Below are 17,204 nucleotides of genomic sequence, written 5' to 3'. Positions count from 1 at the left end.
GGGAGGTCCCATGGTTAGGCCTCTGCAAAGCCTATAAATGGGCCGGGCTTCGAGGGCCTAACTCGCGGCCCATTGATGGGGGCCTTATGGGCCCCAATCAAAGCCCATTTTGCTGTATAAATATTTCTTGGTATATATAAAGTAGCTGATTAATAACAGTATTTTACGCATGTTCCAACCGATATACTCAGTAACATTTAATTATTATGGTAAGAAGTAGGAATTATACGAATATAACACTGATTCTAGTATCTTATTAATTGAATCAAATCATTTGAATTATTACTTTCTATAACTTTACTTGTAAATTTGTAAAGGAAGAAGAAGATGAAGAAGATGAAGAAGAGGAAGAATATAATGATTCACGTATAGCTTTATATATAGCCTGGATAGTAATCTCAATACACCAAAAAACCAGCAAAAAATGTATTAATTATGCAGTTGCAATAGATTTGTATGTTTGTATGATAGGGGCCTATTATGGGCTATGGGCTCAAGATATAAGCCCATAACCTATCGATGGGCCCGAAGGACGGGCCCAAAGCCTAACCTATTAGTGGGCTGGGTTGGGCTGGGCTTTGGGCTTTGTGGGCTTTGCAGAGGCCTACAGGAGTATCAGGAGTATACAGATGAGAGCAAGGCGGTAAGATAGGCGGTAAATAAAATATATGGGTTGGCGCGATGGCACCAAAAACCTGCCGTGCTACTGGACTAGCGCCATGAAGGCGCACCAATTCTTGGCCCCTCTCAATTCAGGTGAACAATTCAAGAACTTTGGACTCAAAATTTCAGGCCACGTGGAACCGCGGGCGTTTCGCAACCGAACCGGGGGGAGGCGCCGGGATAGGGGGATTTCCGGTCCATTCACGTCTCAACTATAACCCGCAGCTGAGCTGATCAGATGGTGAAATTGAGCTCCATTGGCTCGGCTCATAATATCACAGACTATAGCCGATACTTGTGGGGCAGCTCGTGCCACTAGTGCAAGGATGAAGATGGGGAGGTTTCCCCTCAGACGATGTCGCAAGTCTTAAGACCCCTCATTTCCGTGTCGTAGATCCTTCGAATACGGAAAAACGAGACCAAATTCCCGTTCAATTGTAGATTTCTCATTTGAGGTTTCTGTTTGTTGATTTGCCTTCTCCGGTAGTACATCAGTCCTCTGCACATCGCGATGAGTTACTTTTCTGGGGTCTTCTGTGGCAGTTCAAAACCGGTTGACGAAAAGCGTGAAGAATCACACCAGCAAGCCAGCACAAATCAAGAATGTGCTGTAGAGGAGCGGTCTGTTGATGAAGCCCGCCGGCTGAGAGTGGTTATCATCGGCGCCGGTATTTCAGGGATCATAGCATGTGTTCGATTCATGCAGCGAATTCCCAACGTGGATGTATGCGTATATGATAAAAATGCAGATATTGGAGGCACCTGGTTTGAAAACCGGTATCCAGGGTGCGCTTGTGGTATGTCGACATAGTTTCCAGACCCCAGAACTCACAATTGATGGGTTGTGTTTTCCAAGATTTGCCGTCTAACCACTCTCGTGTCTGGTAGATATTCCAGCTCATACGTATCAAGCCACATTCGAGCCTAACAAGAGTTGGTCGACGTTTTATGCCAAAGCTCCAGAGATTCACCAGTACTGGAAGCATGTCGCTGAAAAGTACGGATGCATGCCATATATCAAATTGAGACAGCAGATATCCGAAGCTGTCTGGGATGAGGAGCAATCAAAGTGGAATCTGCAGGTATGTCAGTCCTCGCCCCAGATCAGTTCAGGTACTGACCTTATCTATTTAGGTCCAAGATTTGGAACACTCTTCCACTTATATAGATCAATGTGATATCGTAATTCAGGCGACTGGGGCATTGAACAACTGGAAATGGCCAAATATCCCTGGCCTTCAGGAATTCAAGGGCAAGTTGATGCACAGCGCCTCGTGGGACGAGAGCTATGATTACAAAGTTAGTTAAGTTTCCAATGCTGCCATATTCTATGGATGGACCCGTGGACTACATATATACTGACCTAATCGCAGGGTAACCGTGTTGCAGTCATCGGCAATGGATCGAGTGGGATCCAAATTGTTCCCGCATTACTACCTGATGTACCGCACATCAACCATTATATGCGCAGCCGGACATGGATTTCCCCGTCGTTTGGACGAGATCAAATTGAAAAGCGTGGGCAGGGTCTGGACAATTGTAAGAGAAAACTGACTCACCATTTCTGTCCTCCCTTTTGACGCAAATTAAATAGTCACATTTACTTCTGAAGAGATCGAAACTTTCAAGAAAGATCATCAGGCGTATCAGGAATTTCGCAAAGGTATGTCTCAAGATACATGGCCTTGCCCAACATACACCAGCTCACATTTCAATTAGGTGTCGAGCTGGAGCTCCAGTCTGTCCATGGTGCCACCCTTACCGGACATCCAATGCAGCTCGGGGGACTGGAGCTTTTTGCAGAGAACATGAAGCGGCGTCTGGCCAATAAGCCTGGACTTATTGATGAACTACTTCCTTCATTCCCGCCTGCGTGTCGTCGACTCACCCCAGGTCCTGGGTATCTAGAAGCGTTGACAGATGATAAGGTTGATATTATCACTGCGGATATTGTCAGGGTAGACGAAACCGGGATAATCACCGCAGACGGTCAGCATCGGCCTGTCGACATGCTTGTATGTGCCACTGGCTTTGACACATCATATACTCCCCGGTTTTTGATCAAAGGCCGAGGAGGTGTCACCCTCTCGAAACGATGGGAAGAAACCCCGGAGACGTATCTCTCGGTCGCGACTGATGGGTTCCCGAACTATTTCTTTTCCCTCGGACCTAATGCCGGGCTAGGCGAAGGCAATCTTCTCTTGCTCATTGAAAAGGCGCTGGATTACGTAACAGAATGCGTGAGCAAGATGCAGCGGGACAATATCCGCGCTATGAGTGTCCGACGGGAGGCAGTCCAGCATTTCACAAAATACTGCGATCAATATTTTGCGGGAACTGTATTCAGCAGCAAGTGTCGCAGCTGGTATAAGGGTGGCACTGAGAATGGCCGGGTCACCGCTCTCTGGCCAGGTGAGTGTTATCTTCTCAAATATTCACTGCATTGGTATTGACCGCTCCATCCTAGGTTCTTCCCTGCACTCCATGAAGGCACTCGCAAACCCCCGATGGGAGGACTTTGAGTATACTTACGTCAATGATAATGTCAATGGTTGGCTCGGGGATGGTTGGACAGAGAACGAGAAGGAGAACAAGATCAACGTGGACTACTTGGACGATAACGAGGTCGATTTTCCGCGTCCAGTGGATGTCACCCAATAGGATAGCGCGCGGCGATACTGGATGTACTGTACTGCGTGAACCATTGACGCGAACTATTCATGCCAATAGGAATAGCCTACAAAGTAATTTGAATCAAAATGTAGTAAAGAGGGAACAGACACACAGCTGTAGAACGAGGGTACATATTAGTACTGGTAGTAAATAGTATGTTTACTCTTGAGATTCACAGATGTCACACATCCATGGGAGCCCAATGTGCACTGACCATACCATACATGACCAGTAATAATTGTCAAGTATCTATTAGCGTTACCAAAGCGCAAAAGAATACCTCTGTTCCACAAACCCCACTATAATACCGATACCTCACCCTTTCCCCCACAGACTCGTCCCTTCTCTTCCTACCCCGGATATTCCCCTCCTCCCCGGTGGCCCACCATGAAGCCAACAGACAAACACTTCCGCTGTAATATCTGTCAGCGTGGATTTACGCGCATTGATCACCTTAAGCGCCACCATTTGCGCCGTATGTGTGCCCCGCCCTGCAGCTACCCATGCCATATACTGAAACTTCAACAGATTCTGGCCAGAAACCCTATTCCTGCGTGTTCTGCAATGACTCGTTCGCGCGCTGGTTAGACAAGCCGGGAAAATTTATCATACTAACTCTGGAATCTGATACTTGGAATTTAGTGACAATCTGCGTGACCATTATACCCATTGCTCCAAGCGCGGGGATCGTGAAATTCCTGAGACGGGCCAGAGGGGTAGGCGGCGACATGCCTGTCAATCGGTTAGTCCACAAGTAGACTACATAAAGCCTTACCATATATACTGACTTTATCTTTCGTCGAATAGTGTACCGCGATGAAATTGCGATGCGATGGACGAAGCCCTTGTGGGTCGTGTCAGAAGAGAAACTTGATATGCAACAGCGAGCGGACGGCAGGTCCGAGCCAGCTAGTGATCGAAGAAGATACACCAAGCCTCGAGTCAACACGGGTGCAATGGAAGGCTTCTACAACCCATGCAATAATATCGGTGAGGCCCGAAGTCTCTGAGGAGCCATCATCCGACCGAGGATCGATCAAATTCCTACTCAATGGTGGCACCGACAGCTTTACAGAAAACTTTGGACTTCCCCCATGCAGCGATCGTGATCGTGGGCGCAATCTCAACTATCAGAATACAAATGGCTTCGAGGAATTGCAGGGCACAGGGTTTCCATACAACATTAATGCCGGTCAGCCGGAATATGCCTCTGACTTCATTGATTCCGACGATGTCGCGCCGCAATTCTTCCAAGATACATTCCTGGACTTTCTCCACGGCCCATTTGGCGATGGACAGAAGCCTGCGGAGAATCCTTACCATACTGATGAACTGGGCTACGAGTCCGTCATCCCTACGGGGCAGCATCCTACAACATTACCCGAAGATTCGCCTATATTTGAACCGGAGCGACCGTTCGCGATCGCATTAATTCATTCAATATTGAGACAAGCGTGGAATGTCCCAGTTGATTCCAAAGCGCACGAGGAGATATCTGCGAATCTCAACTTTCTATTAACCACCACGCGCATACGAAAATACATTATGCTCTATTTCAAACATTGGCAGCCCAGCTGTGCAATGCTTCCTATATCCTTTGATCCGGAGATGGTTCCCCTCCCACTCTTAGCCGCGGTAATATTTATGGGCGCAATGTACAGTTGCGACCAGAGGGAAGTACATGTCGCTAAGAGACTGCTGGATTTTGCAGAGCTGTTCATCTTTTCGAATGATGTGTTCTCAGCAGAGACCGAAATCAGCGCCATATTCTCGGGTGGCGGCCGGTGCTATAACGAGAAAAACAGCGATTGGGATTGGTTCCAGAACTTCCAGGCCGGGCTTATCATCACCGTTGCCCAATACTGGGGAGGACACCGTTTGTCTCGAAATCGCGCGATGGAAAATCGATTCAGCGAGGTTGTGAAGGTTGCTCGACGAATTGAACTTGTCAAAGCCCGTCATCTTCCTGATGACCAAGTCTTAGAACACTTGTGGATCCAAAAAGAGTGTCGGATTAGGTGTGTATCTTCCTCCGTTCCCGAGGTCTTAGGTCTTCCTTCCTAATATTGACAGGACTATTGCTGTAATTTCACTGCTCGATTGCGCGTTCTTTTTCTATCAAAATTACCCGTGTCGCCTGACACACACCGAAATGGAATGCGAGTTGCCTTGCGAAGAATTGCTTTTCTTCTCCGAGCACCCGTTCACAGAGCCAACCTTTCGCTTTTCACGCGGCCTTACCCTTTCGGAGGCTTTTGAAAATCTGTTTGACGAAGCACCCGAATCTAGTCCAATGGATCTCACTGCCCTCGACATGTTTATCTTGATTCATAGTATGTCCTTGTGCCGGATGCTTTCTGTTGTGCTTTGCACCGGCTGACTCGATGTTTAGTTCTGTTCTCATTTATTAATACCCATATGAAACTTCTCGGCTCTTTCATACGCATAGGCAAGTTCAAGAATTCCAGGCAAAGTGCCGGAGTAGACACAAAAGACACTACGATTGCTCAAGATTCTATCCTCATTGCCATCCGGACTGCTCTATCCCGCTGGCGTGACTACTGGATCGCCCTACGCAATCAAGTCACAAGTGACGAATGGGCGTCAATGGGATTCTATAAGAATGGGTATAAATTTTGGCTTGTATCGCAACTGCTTATCACCAGAAAGAATGCAGTTGATGTGGTGATGCAGATGGAAGTGCACTGCGAGGATAAATTGGAGAAGCTGAAAGTTTTGCTGCTTGATGACCAGGAAGATGTATAATTACATATGTAACATGACAGAACTGGAGATATTTGTACAGATAATAGATCAAGTTAGATAGGCAGAGGCGTTGGGGGGACTTATACTTGCATTTACAGATGGCATTTCTGGAAGAGTTTCGGTTTTATGACATTTTTCAACATTTTGCAAATTGTACTCCGTACTGTTCATTCTACTTAATGACCTCTCGTTGTCAATGGTACCCGTAGATGGTCATTATAAATGAATATATATATTGACAGCTTGTGAACTCAGCGAATATCCCCATGTTGAAAGCTCTACTTCCCACTTGTGGAGCTGTGGCATCTCCAGTCTCTAATTCTCCCAAACCCCTAAATCGTCGCATTTATGGCTTAGGCATATTGTTGAAGGAGGCGACCTCGGGAGCTCGGAGCATGATACTCATCGACTTACTGGTTATGACATGCATTATGGTAGACAATCAGACAGCATGTGCCTCGCCCTCGCATTTGCCCAATAAACTTTAGCATGCATTGTACCCTTACATCCTGCTACTTTTATATTCATCAAGAAATGCAAGCGTCAATCAAAGCTAGCTAGTTATAGGAGTTGCGCATGTTTATACTTCAAGTCCCACGAAGATGTAGAGCTAAAATAGCTTCGAAGTGGTACATGAACCTGTAATTCAGGACTGTTCTTGATATGGCTTCTTTTTGAGACTCTTTGATTTATACTGGACGCCCGTCAAGGCAGTTCATTGATTTTGGCTAGGTTCTATTGCAGGGAAAAGATTGGATGTGAGAACTAATTCGAAGTATATATATGTAGATTATTACCTCGTTCCATTTACAGGCGCTGTGAATTTGCTAAAATCACGCATTAATTGATGAAAACCAAGTGGTCAAGTATTAGGTCCGTTCCCTGACCTGTTGTACACACTTGTAGCGTAGTGACATCCATTGTTAGTGAAACACTACATACCCGATCAATGACTTCTCACAGCATATGTCCATTCATTCCACTCAAAGTGATCATCGTATTAGCATATTTTCACCCATACCAACCTACATCGAATCAAAATTCTTTGCATGCAGCACAATCCGAATGTGATATTGGTCTGCACAGTGACATTAAACTTCAGCCAGCCATATCACGAACGATCGGCACGGGGGGATCAAATAAAGGGGCAACATTCATTCAACTTTAGGTACGGAGTACAAGTGCCCAAGAGAGTCTATGTTCAGGACAGGTGACAACACTATTCTGCACAGAAACACTAGTGTACCCCACAATGCCAATGATTTCTTCTGATTGAGATACTAGTGTCCACGTATGATAGCACTAGTGCACATCAGACATATTATTTAGCAAAATCATAGTAAAGGCTGAGCTGAATATCTCTGTCAACATTCTTCACTATAGCTTCCCCACACGAACTACCCGGATCTTCTCGACAATCCCCGCTTACGGACTACTCCGTCGAGTCCGGGCTTTGAATATGAGATTATGCGAGGGATCCCGAACCACGGGGCCCTGACGATCTTGTTGATCCCGACGATCCATTAAGCCACTTCAGCTCGAGATACACGAATTCGACTAGTGTGTCTCCACACGCGTTCTCCCTGTTTGAGCGATTGTTATGGAGTTTGACAACTCTGTACCACACCACGAGTAACATTGCGAACACCTATAAATGGCCATGTCCAGCGCCTACTGCATGTGCTAGCTGAATAGTCGCGCATATCCTTCACCATGGTCTTCATCAAGGCAACATTCGCGTCCGTTTTTGTCTCCCTGCTGGCATGTGCCACCGCCGTGGAAGTGCCTAACACCGACTACGATGTCATCGTGGTCGGCGGTGGTCCCGCGGGTCTCAGTGCACTCAGTGGTGTCTCCCGTGTCCGCCGAACGGCTCTCTTGATTGATAGCGAGGAGTACCGCAATGCTCCAACCCGCGAAATGCACGACGTCATTGGCAACGACGGTGAGCTTGGATCCTAATGTTATCCTAACAGACAAAGTCTCTTGACTAATCTATTCGATCCTCACCAGGTACCCCGCCTGCTGCTTTCAGAACTCTAGCTCGCGAGCAGATCTCGAAGTATCCAACTGCCGAGTTTACCAACGAGACTGTGGAATCAATCGTGCCTTTCACACAGGGTGACTTCTCCGCCTTCACGGTGACCGACAGCAAGGGCAAGAGCTACACTGCTCGTAAGATTGTGCTTGGTACCGGTGTCCGTGATGTTCTACCCCCGACTCCTGGCCTCCAGGAGGGATGGGGCAAGGGTATCTTCTGGTGTCCGTGGTGCGATGGCTACGAACACAGGGACCAGCCATTTGGAATGATCGGTGATATCACCGATATGCTGGGCAACGTATTGGAAACCCACACTCTGTACACCGACATTATTGCATTTGTGAACGGCTCGCAAACCGCAGATGGCGAAGCCCGGGCAACGGCAAAGGTCGCAGACTGGAAGGAACAACTTGCCGCTTGGAACACTACCATCGACAACCGCACAATCACTTCTATTGAGCGCCTTGAGGATGGCGGCAAGGATAGGGAGGAGGACGGTGATGAGCAGTTCGACAAGTTCCGCCTTCACTTCACTACTGGTGAGCCTGTTGAGCGGAATGCTTTGATCGTCAACTTCCCAACTGTCCAGACCTCGTCACTTCCAGCCAAGATGCACCTAGACATGGTCGGTGATAAGATCAATGTTACTAGTGCGATGCGCACCAGTCAGTCCGGTGTCTTTGCGATTGGTGACGCCAACAGTGATGGCAGCACCAATGTGCCACATGCGATGTTCACTGGCAAAAAGGCTGCTGTTTATGTCCACGGTATGCTCCCTTCCACTTATTGATAATAGATAGACAGACTGACAATGTTCGATTACAGTGGAAATGTCTCGTGAGGAGTCAAAATCCAAGATCTCCAAGCGCACGGGACTCTCTCACCGTGAGCTCGAGAAGGAGGCCATGCGCGCAATTGGCGACAATCTAGATAAAGAATGGAAGCGAGCTCAGGAGTAATAGAGTCCCTGAATTGAAGTTGCGCCAGCTTGTGAAAATTGACTTTCGTTTGGACCTCCGTTGTTTACATATTCAGGCAGCTGTTAGGCTCTTTCATGTGATACCTAGGTAATAATTAATGGTCTACCTAATCGCACCTTAATAAAAACATTCACCAAGCATAATTAATAGAAATTATCTATCTTTTTTTTGTACGACAAGAATGTTTGTATTCATCATAGGGATGTAGGCATAGCATGAATCTTCTCAGCTCTTGATGAACTAAGTTCTAATATATGTCTGGGTTGATTTATCTAATAATAGGAGGAACTAATCTCGGTGATTTGGCCTACTTCTATCTTCAAGTACGCACCTAGATAGGAGCATTATATATAACAATTGGTATCCTCAACTTCAGACTAGCATGGGATGTAGGCGGGCATGGAAACAATTAGCTTGCGTCGAATCTGTCAGTTACTGGCTACCAGATAGTTCTCACTTGATATATGGTACCGTAATTGATATGTCCTGTTCCTTTGTTCAATTATAGTATACCAAAGAAAAGACCGTGATTGAAGTACTGAAGCGCACTTTAGGTCTTGAAGAGTCTCATTCGTTTTTGGGGAAGGTTATCATTCATAACCTCCCCAAGATCTCGATGTATAAAGTAAAATCTGTTAATTTGAACCCATATTTTTATCTAGTCCATCATTTATCCAACTAACCTGTGAAGAGCTCAGAAATAAATCTCTTCTTCCCTTCTTCTAATCGCAATTCTGGCAAATGGGTCGGCTGCAAGTCTCATCCCAGACTTCAACACCTTTGGATTACATCCCTCTGCCACCTTGAAGTCATACTTCATAAGAATATGACATAAAGCTACTTTGAGCTCGGCGGCAGCGAAGAACCGTCCAGGGCAAGCGTGCTTTCCAAAGCCGAATCCCATATGCTCTGGGGAAGGCGAAACCAGTTGAGCAAAGCTCTCTTGATCTGAGCCCTGTTGGCGCATTTTGAGGAATCGATGGGGATCAAAAGTGTTCGGATCAGGGTATACACTCGCGTCCCACATTTTACTGCAGGAGACAAGAATGATCTCACCCCTCGGAATAATAGTTCCATCGGAAAGCTTAACATCCTGCTCGGCGCAACGTGCCATTTTGGCTATTTGTCATGATTGGTTAGATTTGATTGTTTTAGAAGACGTCCATAGTGTCTTACCGATTGCCATGGGCTTGACTCGCTGAGACTCCTTAATCACACTGTCCATCAGTTTGAGCTTATACATTGTGCTCTTATCCCAACTGCCATCTTTGAACACAGAAATGATCTCTTCCCGCAGTTCTTGGATAAGTTCGTCTCGTCCACAAAGGTCAAGGACAGTCTGAGTAAGGAGATCAGTTGTGGTATGAATAGCTGCAGTGGAGAGAGCCAATTGCATTGCAGCAGGTTCAAAGGTACGATCCTTGGTGTTCTCCGCAAGCCACTGGATTGCATCATGATATCGCTCCTGGGGCTTTCCATGCTGAATTGCCGCCTTCTGGGCCACTATACGCTCATCGATAACAGGCTGGATAATAGCCCGGGCCTCTTGAAGCTGCTTTCGAATTTTCTTGCATTTGGGCAAAAACTTGGCCGCAATCGGGCGCAGCAGCTCAGGCCAGAGTCGGAGCTCGGCAGCAGCCATCAGGGAATCAATAGTGTAGTTGACGGTGAGACTTAGCCAGGCTGGGTTACGGCAGACTTTATCACCCAAAAACACCCTGGAAGACAGCTGAGCAACTATGCCTAGAATTTTGGGCCTAAGGGGGATATCATGCCACTCTAATGGGAGAAGTTAGTTACGTTTGACTGGGCTCTCATCCAAAGGCACTTACCGGTGCTTTCCGTCCATTGCTCTTTCAACAAAATAGTCGCTTCCTCTGACATGGGCTCTGTAATGTTCACTGTCTTCATCAGCAACCACTATTGCTAATGAAAAACTTCATTGGCATACAAAGATTTTGAGTGAGCTTGGTTCGGACAGTGTCTTGGATGATATCAGATGTCACTGTGACTTTCACTGCGTCGAACCCTGCAATATTGACGTGATGTTCCTTAACCAAAGCAGCACTCAAGCTCAGGTCACGATGACTTCGAATATCATCAGCGTAGTTAGGCGACAAGATAGTTCTAGTGCCATTTTCTGTCACGATGCGAAATGCACCAGCCTACACCTGCCAGTTAGCAACTCCAATTATATATACAGGCCGTACTAGGTCCAGATACCTTAGCCAGACCAGACGTTATTAGATCATGGGCATTTTTCAGATATCGTTGACGAGCTTTGGCAATCCCAAACTCAAATGGTCGCTTTCCGTTCACAAGAGGAAGGTCGGATTTCCGTGCTGAACTCAACAAGAAAAATACTCCTGAAAGAAGTATGAAGCCGACTAGGCTCACAGGCCCCAATTTGTCTAATAATGGCGAAGTGTCAACAGTCATTGTGAAGACACACGTTTGGAATGAGATGAAAATTATCTTGAGATGACGACAGATTTAGCCATAAATTTAAGTACATAAAAGACTCCTATTATTGATGATCATGCTACCTACGAACACCGGTAAATCAGAATCAGTAATTGCATAAGATATGCAATGGAGTTCTCTTCGGCGATCTGTCACCTAAACAAGCCTCCAGTCTCGCTGTAAGGATCAACGGCGCATTGTGACGCGTATTTCGAATATTCAGTTGGTATGCTAAGCGTGATGACATGTATGTATAAAGTACCCGCTCTGAATGAAGTAGCCGGTACTCCGTATGTTGTGCCCTATAATAGGTCAGATTACGTTTTTGATTTTATTTTCAGCGCTATTGTACTATTTGAGTTGCATTATTCAGTGGCTGGCTGATGCTTGGGAAGTGGCTGGCTTAACCCTGCATACGCAATGTACGAGGTTTGACGAGTTAGGAAGCTAGGGTTATGAACGGAGCTTCGTGTTATGATGTCCATGGGTTTCATAAGTTAGTATCTATCCTTAAATTCCCACTTGCAGATGTTTTATACATACGACATACATGTGTAAAACTTACACGTACAGTGTGCATGCCGATTTCCCAAGGAGTTTCAGTCAATCACACATCAATCAGATATTGCATTTACTGACCGCGAGATTGCCATGCAGATCAATGTCCGTCCACGCAATGATCAACGCACTAAGATTAACAGAATTTTCTTTTGGTTGATATCAATATGTGAAGCATTAATGTGGAACTAGAACTACAACACGGAGGCGGCATCCGATACCCGGCCCCGCAAGGGGTTAGGGGCGAAAGCGAAGGGGGCCGGGTAGCTACTGATTCAATCCTAACATGATGTCACTAGTACTATAATAAATAGATTATATGTGATATATACTTCCATTTCTTGGTATAGCGTTAAAAAGAGCTTCCAACTCTATGGGGGCGCATCTTCATTATCCGAAAAATGGAAAGAACTGAAAAATATACCTTTACAACTTGGTTTACGGAGTACATACTATGTATGTGCTGTGTCATTTATACTTGTTGCCGACCAAGTCAACGACCATTGTATAACTTCCACTAGATAATAATACATGATTATGGCAGAAAGGTCCACTATTTTGTGAGTTCCACCATGGTTTAGGTCCCGAGAAAGTAACAATAGAACCCAGACCACTTTCATATAGGGCGGCCTTCCTCGATGTGACCACCTACGTCTGAGAAATTACTCAGTGCAGCAGGTCCAGCAATCCTGTTAAAGAGATTAGCCAATGCCTACTATATATGCAATATGTACCATGATCACAAACCTGGTCACCAGAGTGGATCTGAACCGTCTCCCATTGAGCTGGGCAATCAATCGGCTCGTCTCTGCACAAGCGGAGGCAGGTAGAGTCATCACTCTGGGGGAGTGCATGAGCGCCGGAGATGGCGAGGGCAAAGGTGGCAATAAGGATAGTATAGAACTGCATCTTGGGGAGGTTTTCCTTGTCTGGATAGAGATGTTTGAGGAAATTGTAGTTGTAGGAAGTGGACTGTGAAGCTATGATACCAAAGGACCGATTTTATATATGAAATGTCACCCCCTTATCTGCTCGAGTTTGATATGGTTATTGTTTATTGCACAGGATTTGCGACTATCGAAGAATGTGGCATCTCAGGGGTGGGAGTGGAATCCAATAGTGACTTCCCACGCCCCCAATGTAACGCGGCAGGCTTGCATAGTCCCAGCAGTGGGCAGGCATGTATCTGAGTAGGATAATCTGACAATCAGACCCTACATATTTACACCGTACGTACGATAGAGACGTAATCTATGTCACTTGAGCCATTGTGGATCGTACCTTAGAAGGCCTAAGTGCATACATACATAATGTACCGGGATGATATCGAGGTCGCACAACACGCCAAGAAAGGATCATCGGCGTATCACTAGTATCTGCGGAACGTCCCGTCCCGTATCAATTACCCCGTACGGAGTACACACACCTGAATACATGTATGTACAAGTGTTTCGTATCTAGAACTGAAAATAACCTGAAAGAAAAGAAAGAGAAAAAAAGAGAAAAAAGAAAAAAAAAAAACCCGAGACCGCCCAGTACGTGTAAATATGCTATATATCATATGCATGAGCTATGAAACTACATATGTACATCACTTGCGCGTAAAAGATTAATTTTCCAAACAATATCACTCCGGACGACGATCTCCGTAGAATTTAGTTCGTAGAGGAGCTTTGGATTTGGATTTTTCCCAGAATATAAGTATTTAACTATAATCCAACATGTGAGTGACAGATGTAATGAGTACGAGTGAATCGATTAGATTTGGCTGTCTTCCAGACATATTACAATTAATATTTGATTACTATTTCTTATTCAAATAAGGGTTAACTTGATGTCCTGGTAGAGAATGTTGTTTTGAAGGAAAGGGCCTGGCATTTCACTCAAAAATGGGGCCTAACTGTGCTATAGTCAGCTGTGGATATAAGTCTTTTACATTGAGATTGTTATTTAAGTGTGTACTTGGCATGGTATTGCAACCTCGTATAGGACTATTGTGGCAGGGAGCAGGTCAGACCCGGAGAAGCATCTGTAAACCCACGAGCGCCAGCACAGAAACGACAGTAATCCATATACAATGAAAACAACATCCAGAAATTGCCGTGAAATATCAGGGACTAGAAATAAGTCTTCTAGCCTGGCCTCTAATTGCTAGACGACCAATATGTGACCCCCTAGGCCTTGCACAACGTATCCCTCATGCCCGAGATCGAGGGAGTGAAGAAATATTCACCTCCACGCGGAATCACCCAGCGTCCGATGGGGACAAAGTTTTTATTGACTTCAGGCACAGGCTTCTCGACATCTGGCATGTTGACAGCCGGTGCTGGGTGATCGTAAAGGGTAGGGTCTTCTCTGTCACGATAATCAGGTGGAAGTTGCCCAATAATCGCGTCGATTCCCTGCGCCTGGCCTCCTCCACACTCCTTGGTCCTGTCCTCAGGACCATGTTCGGTATTCGCCCATTCTGCGTGAACCCGTTAGAAATGATATTTGAAACATGAAAATTCGACATACCCTTTTGAACAGTGCGGAATCCATTGTTGATGCTGCTTTGGTAAGAGACAAAGTGCAATCCACGTTCCACCTGTGTGACACCACCAGCCTTTTCATCATTGTGTGTCAAAGGCCCATATGGAATTCCACGGCGAAGCATGAGGTGTTTGGGATGGGGCGGGTGGTCATCACGAGGCCCACATTTGCGAATATGCGCGGCATAGGGGCATCTTGTCTGATCACTTGGGTTGTAATTGAAGTCATCGGTGTGGTTCATCTGCTCCCTCTCCTTGAACTTCGCATCGGCTTCATCGCCCCATTGTTCCCTTAGCATCTGGTTGTTGATAAGTGGATCGGGGTGAAGGGAAATGTTGGGGTCTGCATCCCCATAAAGCTCAATTGGAGCTCCTAAAAGTGACAATGTCAGCCCACTGCTACCAAAAATATGATATGGTTACAACTGGGCTTTTTTTTTTTCCGTTAGGCTACCAGTAGGAACTTACCGTCAGGCCAACGCCCCATAACACGGGATGAAAACTTGCGAAGTTCTTTCAGAGCTATTGCCTTCTTCTCTGGGTCTGTCTCTTTTAGCTTTTTGATGTTGCTGGCACACCACCTGAGAGGGAATATTAGTTTTTTTTCCCGCTATCGATGGATCCGGATGGATCCCAGATGACAGGATGATCAACTTACATGACAAATTCCGGGACCTTCTGCTCGTAAGTCCGGAATACCATGAAACTACCGTCCTTGGCCCAAGCTGGATGACTGCTATCATCCTGTTCACCCCCAACAAGAATGACGCTGCATACTTGAAGTTAGAATCTGTGATTGTACAATATATTTGGTCTGATTGAGTTTTGGGCTTACCCGTTGGGGATTGGCTTCATTCCGTTCTTCAGTGTCTTTTTGGCGAGGTCATCCAAACCTTCAACTACGGGCTGAGAGATACCATCAACCCATCCAAAACTAAGAACACTAGTTTCAGCAAGTTGGCGACAATATCAAGTTGGCTTGGGAGGCTCACTGTTCTCTGTCATCCTCAAGGACAAACCCACTCCGGGAAAATATTCTTTGCATGCTCTGGCCGGCTTTGCCAACCTGGAACATCGGATCAATCAAGGTCTTGATTGTCTTGTCAATAGTCTTCTCACTATCACCAGTGATAGTAAACACGCCGTGAATTGCTCCATTGGTAGGCTTGAACTGGTGGTACCAATCATGCTGATCATCAAGGCCTTGGTGCAGTTTCGCATCTTCACCAGGCAAGGGATAAGTCATATCCTGGTACATGCCGTTATTGAAGACATCATCTTTAAATCCCTCAGCGCCAAGCTGTGGGCAATTAGTACGTGCTTAGTACCTCTCATGTGTAAATTTTCCTTACTTTAGCTAGGCCTTTGGCCGAGAAGGCGACGTTGATCGCAGAAAGCTGAATGAGACCTTTGAGAGTACCCTCAGCCTTCTTTTTGTAGATATCCTCTCGCATCTTGAAGGCATCATCGGCTGTAGTAAGCAAAGGAACCAGCCCGGCCAAGTGCTTTTTGAACTCAGCAGGCTTGGTAATCCGAAAGAAGACGAATGTCTCGTGCTTCTTGGGCAGACGGGGCCTAACATGACGAAATTAATTCGTCAAATCTCCAGTAAGGATGTACTGAAAATATGTTATCTTACCAGATATCGCCTTGGATATTCTTTTTGTTGGGTGCCATCTTGGTTTATCTGATTTACCTGATACGCAATAGACAAGAAATATCTAGTGTAATAAAATAAGAATACTGTGATGTGGGCGGCGTGAAACCTTTATATAGCGTGACTGGGACTTAAAGAATAAGCAAGACATCCACGTCAAGACGCAAGGATGCATATCATGTAGTTCAGCTCCTTAGCACCACGATCCTATCGCATCAAAACTCTGGTTACGTTCGAAGCACTGCGGAGGAATCACAGCTGAGGCGATCTATCACATTTCACACATACGAAGCGCCTATGAAGCTGCACCGCGTCATCGTAAAATGCGAAGCCCACATGGCCTTTTATGCTCAGTGACATTGTTATCACATTGCCGACCTATCAAAGACGCCGGAATTAGGAGTCTTCATGAATACAGGCTATCCATTCCCCAACGGGAAGGGGATACGATACAGCGACACGGTCCAAACGTATCTTCCGTCTACCGGGCCCTTACTACATATGCATGCAGCTTTTACAAAAGGAAAAAGAGTATTCTACACAGCCAGCCACCGTTGGAGTATAACCAGTCCCCGCGCCTACCGACAATATACAGAGTACCGTAACGTCTACGGAGTACTCCATACTCAGTGTGTGATCTCCATTACCCCACTATATGTGCCCATATGTAAGGATACCTCACATCTGCATCTCAATTTTTGAGTTGAGACAATAGTAATGTGTCGACCCAGTTTCAGGCTGATATTCGCAGGGTTGGAACTTACTAGCCAGTTGCTAGACTCATAATATAACTTTGCACGAGGAATAAAAGGTGGAGATTAATGCATGTAGATAGTCTAGTACTCCGTAAGGGCTCTGCGTCGAGATCGGCA

At 45.9% G+C, this 17,204-nt stretch overlaps 6 protein-coding genes across 6 annotated transcripts; 3 read left to right on the top strand and 3 right to left on the bottom strand.

Annotated features, from left to right (window-relative positions):
* Window positions 1-1,174: 1,174 nt before the first annotated feature.
* On the top strand, window positions 1,175-3,324 carry N7479_011391 (flavin-containing monooxygenase; the record flags this gene model as incomplete). Its single annotated transcript, XM_057259082.1, has 7 exons — window positions 1,175-1,460; window positions 1,552-1,745; window positions 1,798-1,962; window positions 2,037-2,202; window positions 2,258-2,326; window positions 2,383-3,075; window positions 3,131-3,324. 7 exons carry the CDS (start codon window positions 1,175-1,177, stop codon window positions 3,322-3,324), a joined length of 1,767 nt encoding a protein of 588 aa, XP_057106540.1.
* Window positions 3,325-3,527: 203 nt separating this feature from the next.
* N7479_011390 (uncharacterized protein) lies at window positions 3,528-6,102 on the top strand (the record flags this gene model as incomplete). Its single annotated transcript, XM_057259081.1, has 7 exons — window positions 3,528-3,540; window positions 3,593-3,811; window positions 3,865-3,919; window positions 3,979-4,078; window positions 4,144-5,354; window positions 5,410-5,669; window positions 5,729-6,102. 7 exons carry the CDS (start codon window positions 3,528-3,530, stop codon window positions 6,100-6,102), a joined length of 2,232 nt encoding a protein of 743 aa, XP_057106539.1.
* A 1,713-nt stretch (window positions 6,103-7,815) lies between these two features.
* Window positions 7,816-9,102, top strand: N7479_011389 (NAD(P)/FAD-dependent oxidoreductase; the record flags this gene model as incomplete). The annotated part of the gene is made up of 3 exons (XM_057259080.1): window positions 7,816-8,047; window positions 8,116-8,910; window positions 8,969-9,102. The coding sequence occupies 3 exons, from the start codon at window positions 7,816-7,818 to the stop codon at window positions 9,100-9,102; spliced, it is 1,161 nt and encodes a 386-aa protein (XP_057106538.1).
* A 715-nt stretch (window positions 9,103-9,817) lies between these two features.
* N7479_011388 (cytochrome P450) lies at window positions 9,818-11,562 on the bottom strand (the record flags this gene model as incomplete). Its single annotated transcript, XM_057259079.1, has 5 exons — window positions 9,818-10,242; window positions 10,300-10,902; window positions 10,956-11,024; window positions 11,075-11,288; window positions 11,347-11,562. The coding sequence occupies 5 exons, from the start codon at window positions 11,560-11,562 to the stop codon at window positions 9,818-9,820; spliced, it is 1,527 nt and encodes a 508-aa protein (XP_057106537.1).
* Window positions 11,563-12,806: 1,244 nt separating this feature from the next.
* N7479_011387 (uncharacterized protein) lies at window positions 12,807-13,053 on the bottom strand (the record flags this gene model as incomplete). The annotated part of the gene is made up of 2 exons (XM_057259078.1): window positions 12,807-12,833; window positions 12,892-13,053. 2 exons carry the CDS (start codon window positions 13,051-13,053, stop codon window positions 12,807-12,809), a joined length of 189 nt encoding a protein of 62 aa, XP_057106536.1.
* A 1,265-nt stretch (window positions 13,054-14,318) lies between these two features.
* On the bottom strand, window positions 14,319-16,352 carry N7479_011386 (Dyp-type peroxidase; the record flags this gene model as incomplete). Its single annotated transcript, XM_057259077.1, has 8 exons — window positions 14,319-14,611; window positions 14,662-15,048; window positions 15,144-15,256; window positions 15,334-15,444; window positions 15,511-15,609; window positions 15,668-15,975; window positions 16,028-16,250; window positions 16,315-16,352. The coding sequence occupies 8 exons, from the start codon at window positions 16,350-16,352 to the stop codon at window positions 14,319-14,321; spliced, it is 1,572 nt and encodes a 523-aa protein (XP_057106535.1).
* Between the last annotated feature and the right edge of the window lie 852 nt (window positions 16,353-17,204).

Source organism: Penicillium vulpinum (genome assembly GCF_028829585.1).
Source record: "Penicillium vulpinum strain IBT 29486 chromosome Unknown utg000004l_segment0_segment0, whole genome shotgun sequence".
NCBI classification, from domain to species: Eukaryota; Fungi; Ascomycota; class Eurotiomycetes; order Eurotiales; family Aspergillaceae; genus Penicillium; species Penicillium vulpinum.
The sequence above is the reverse complement of the archived record's forward strand: the minus strand, read 5'-3'. Positions and strand labels throughout refer to the sequence as shown.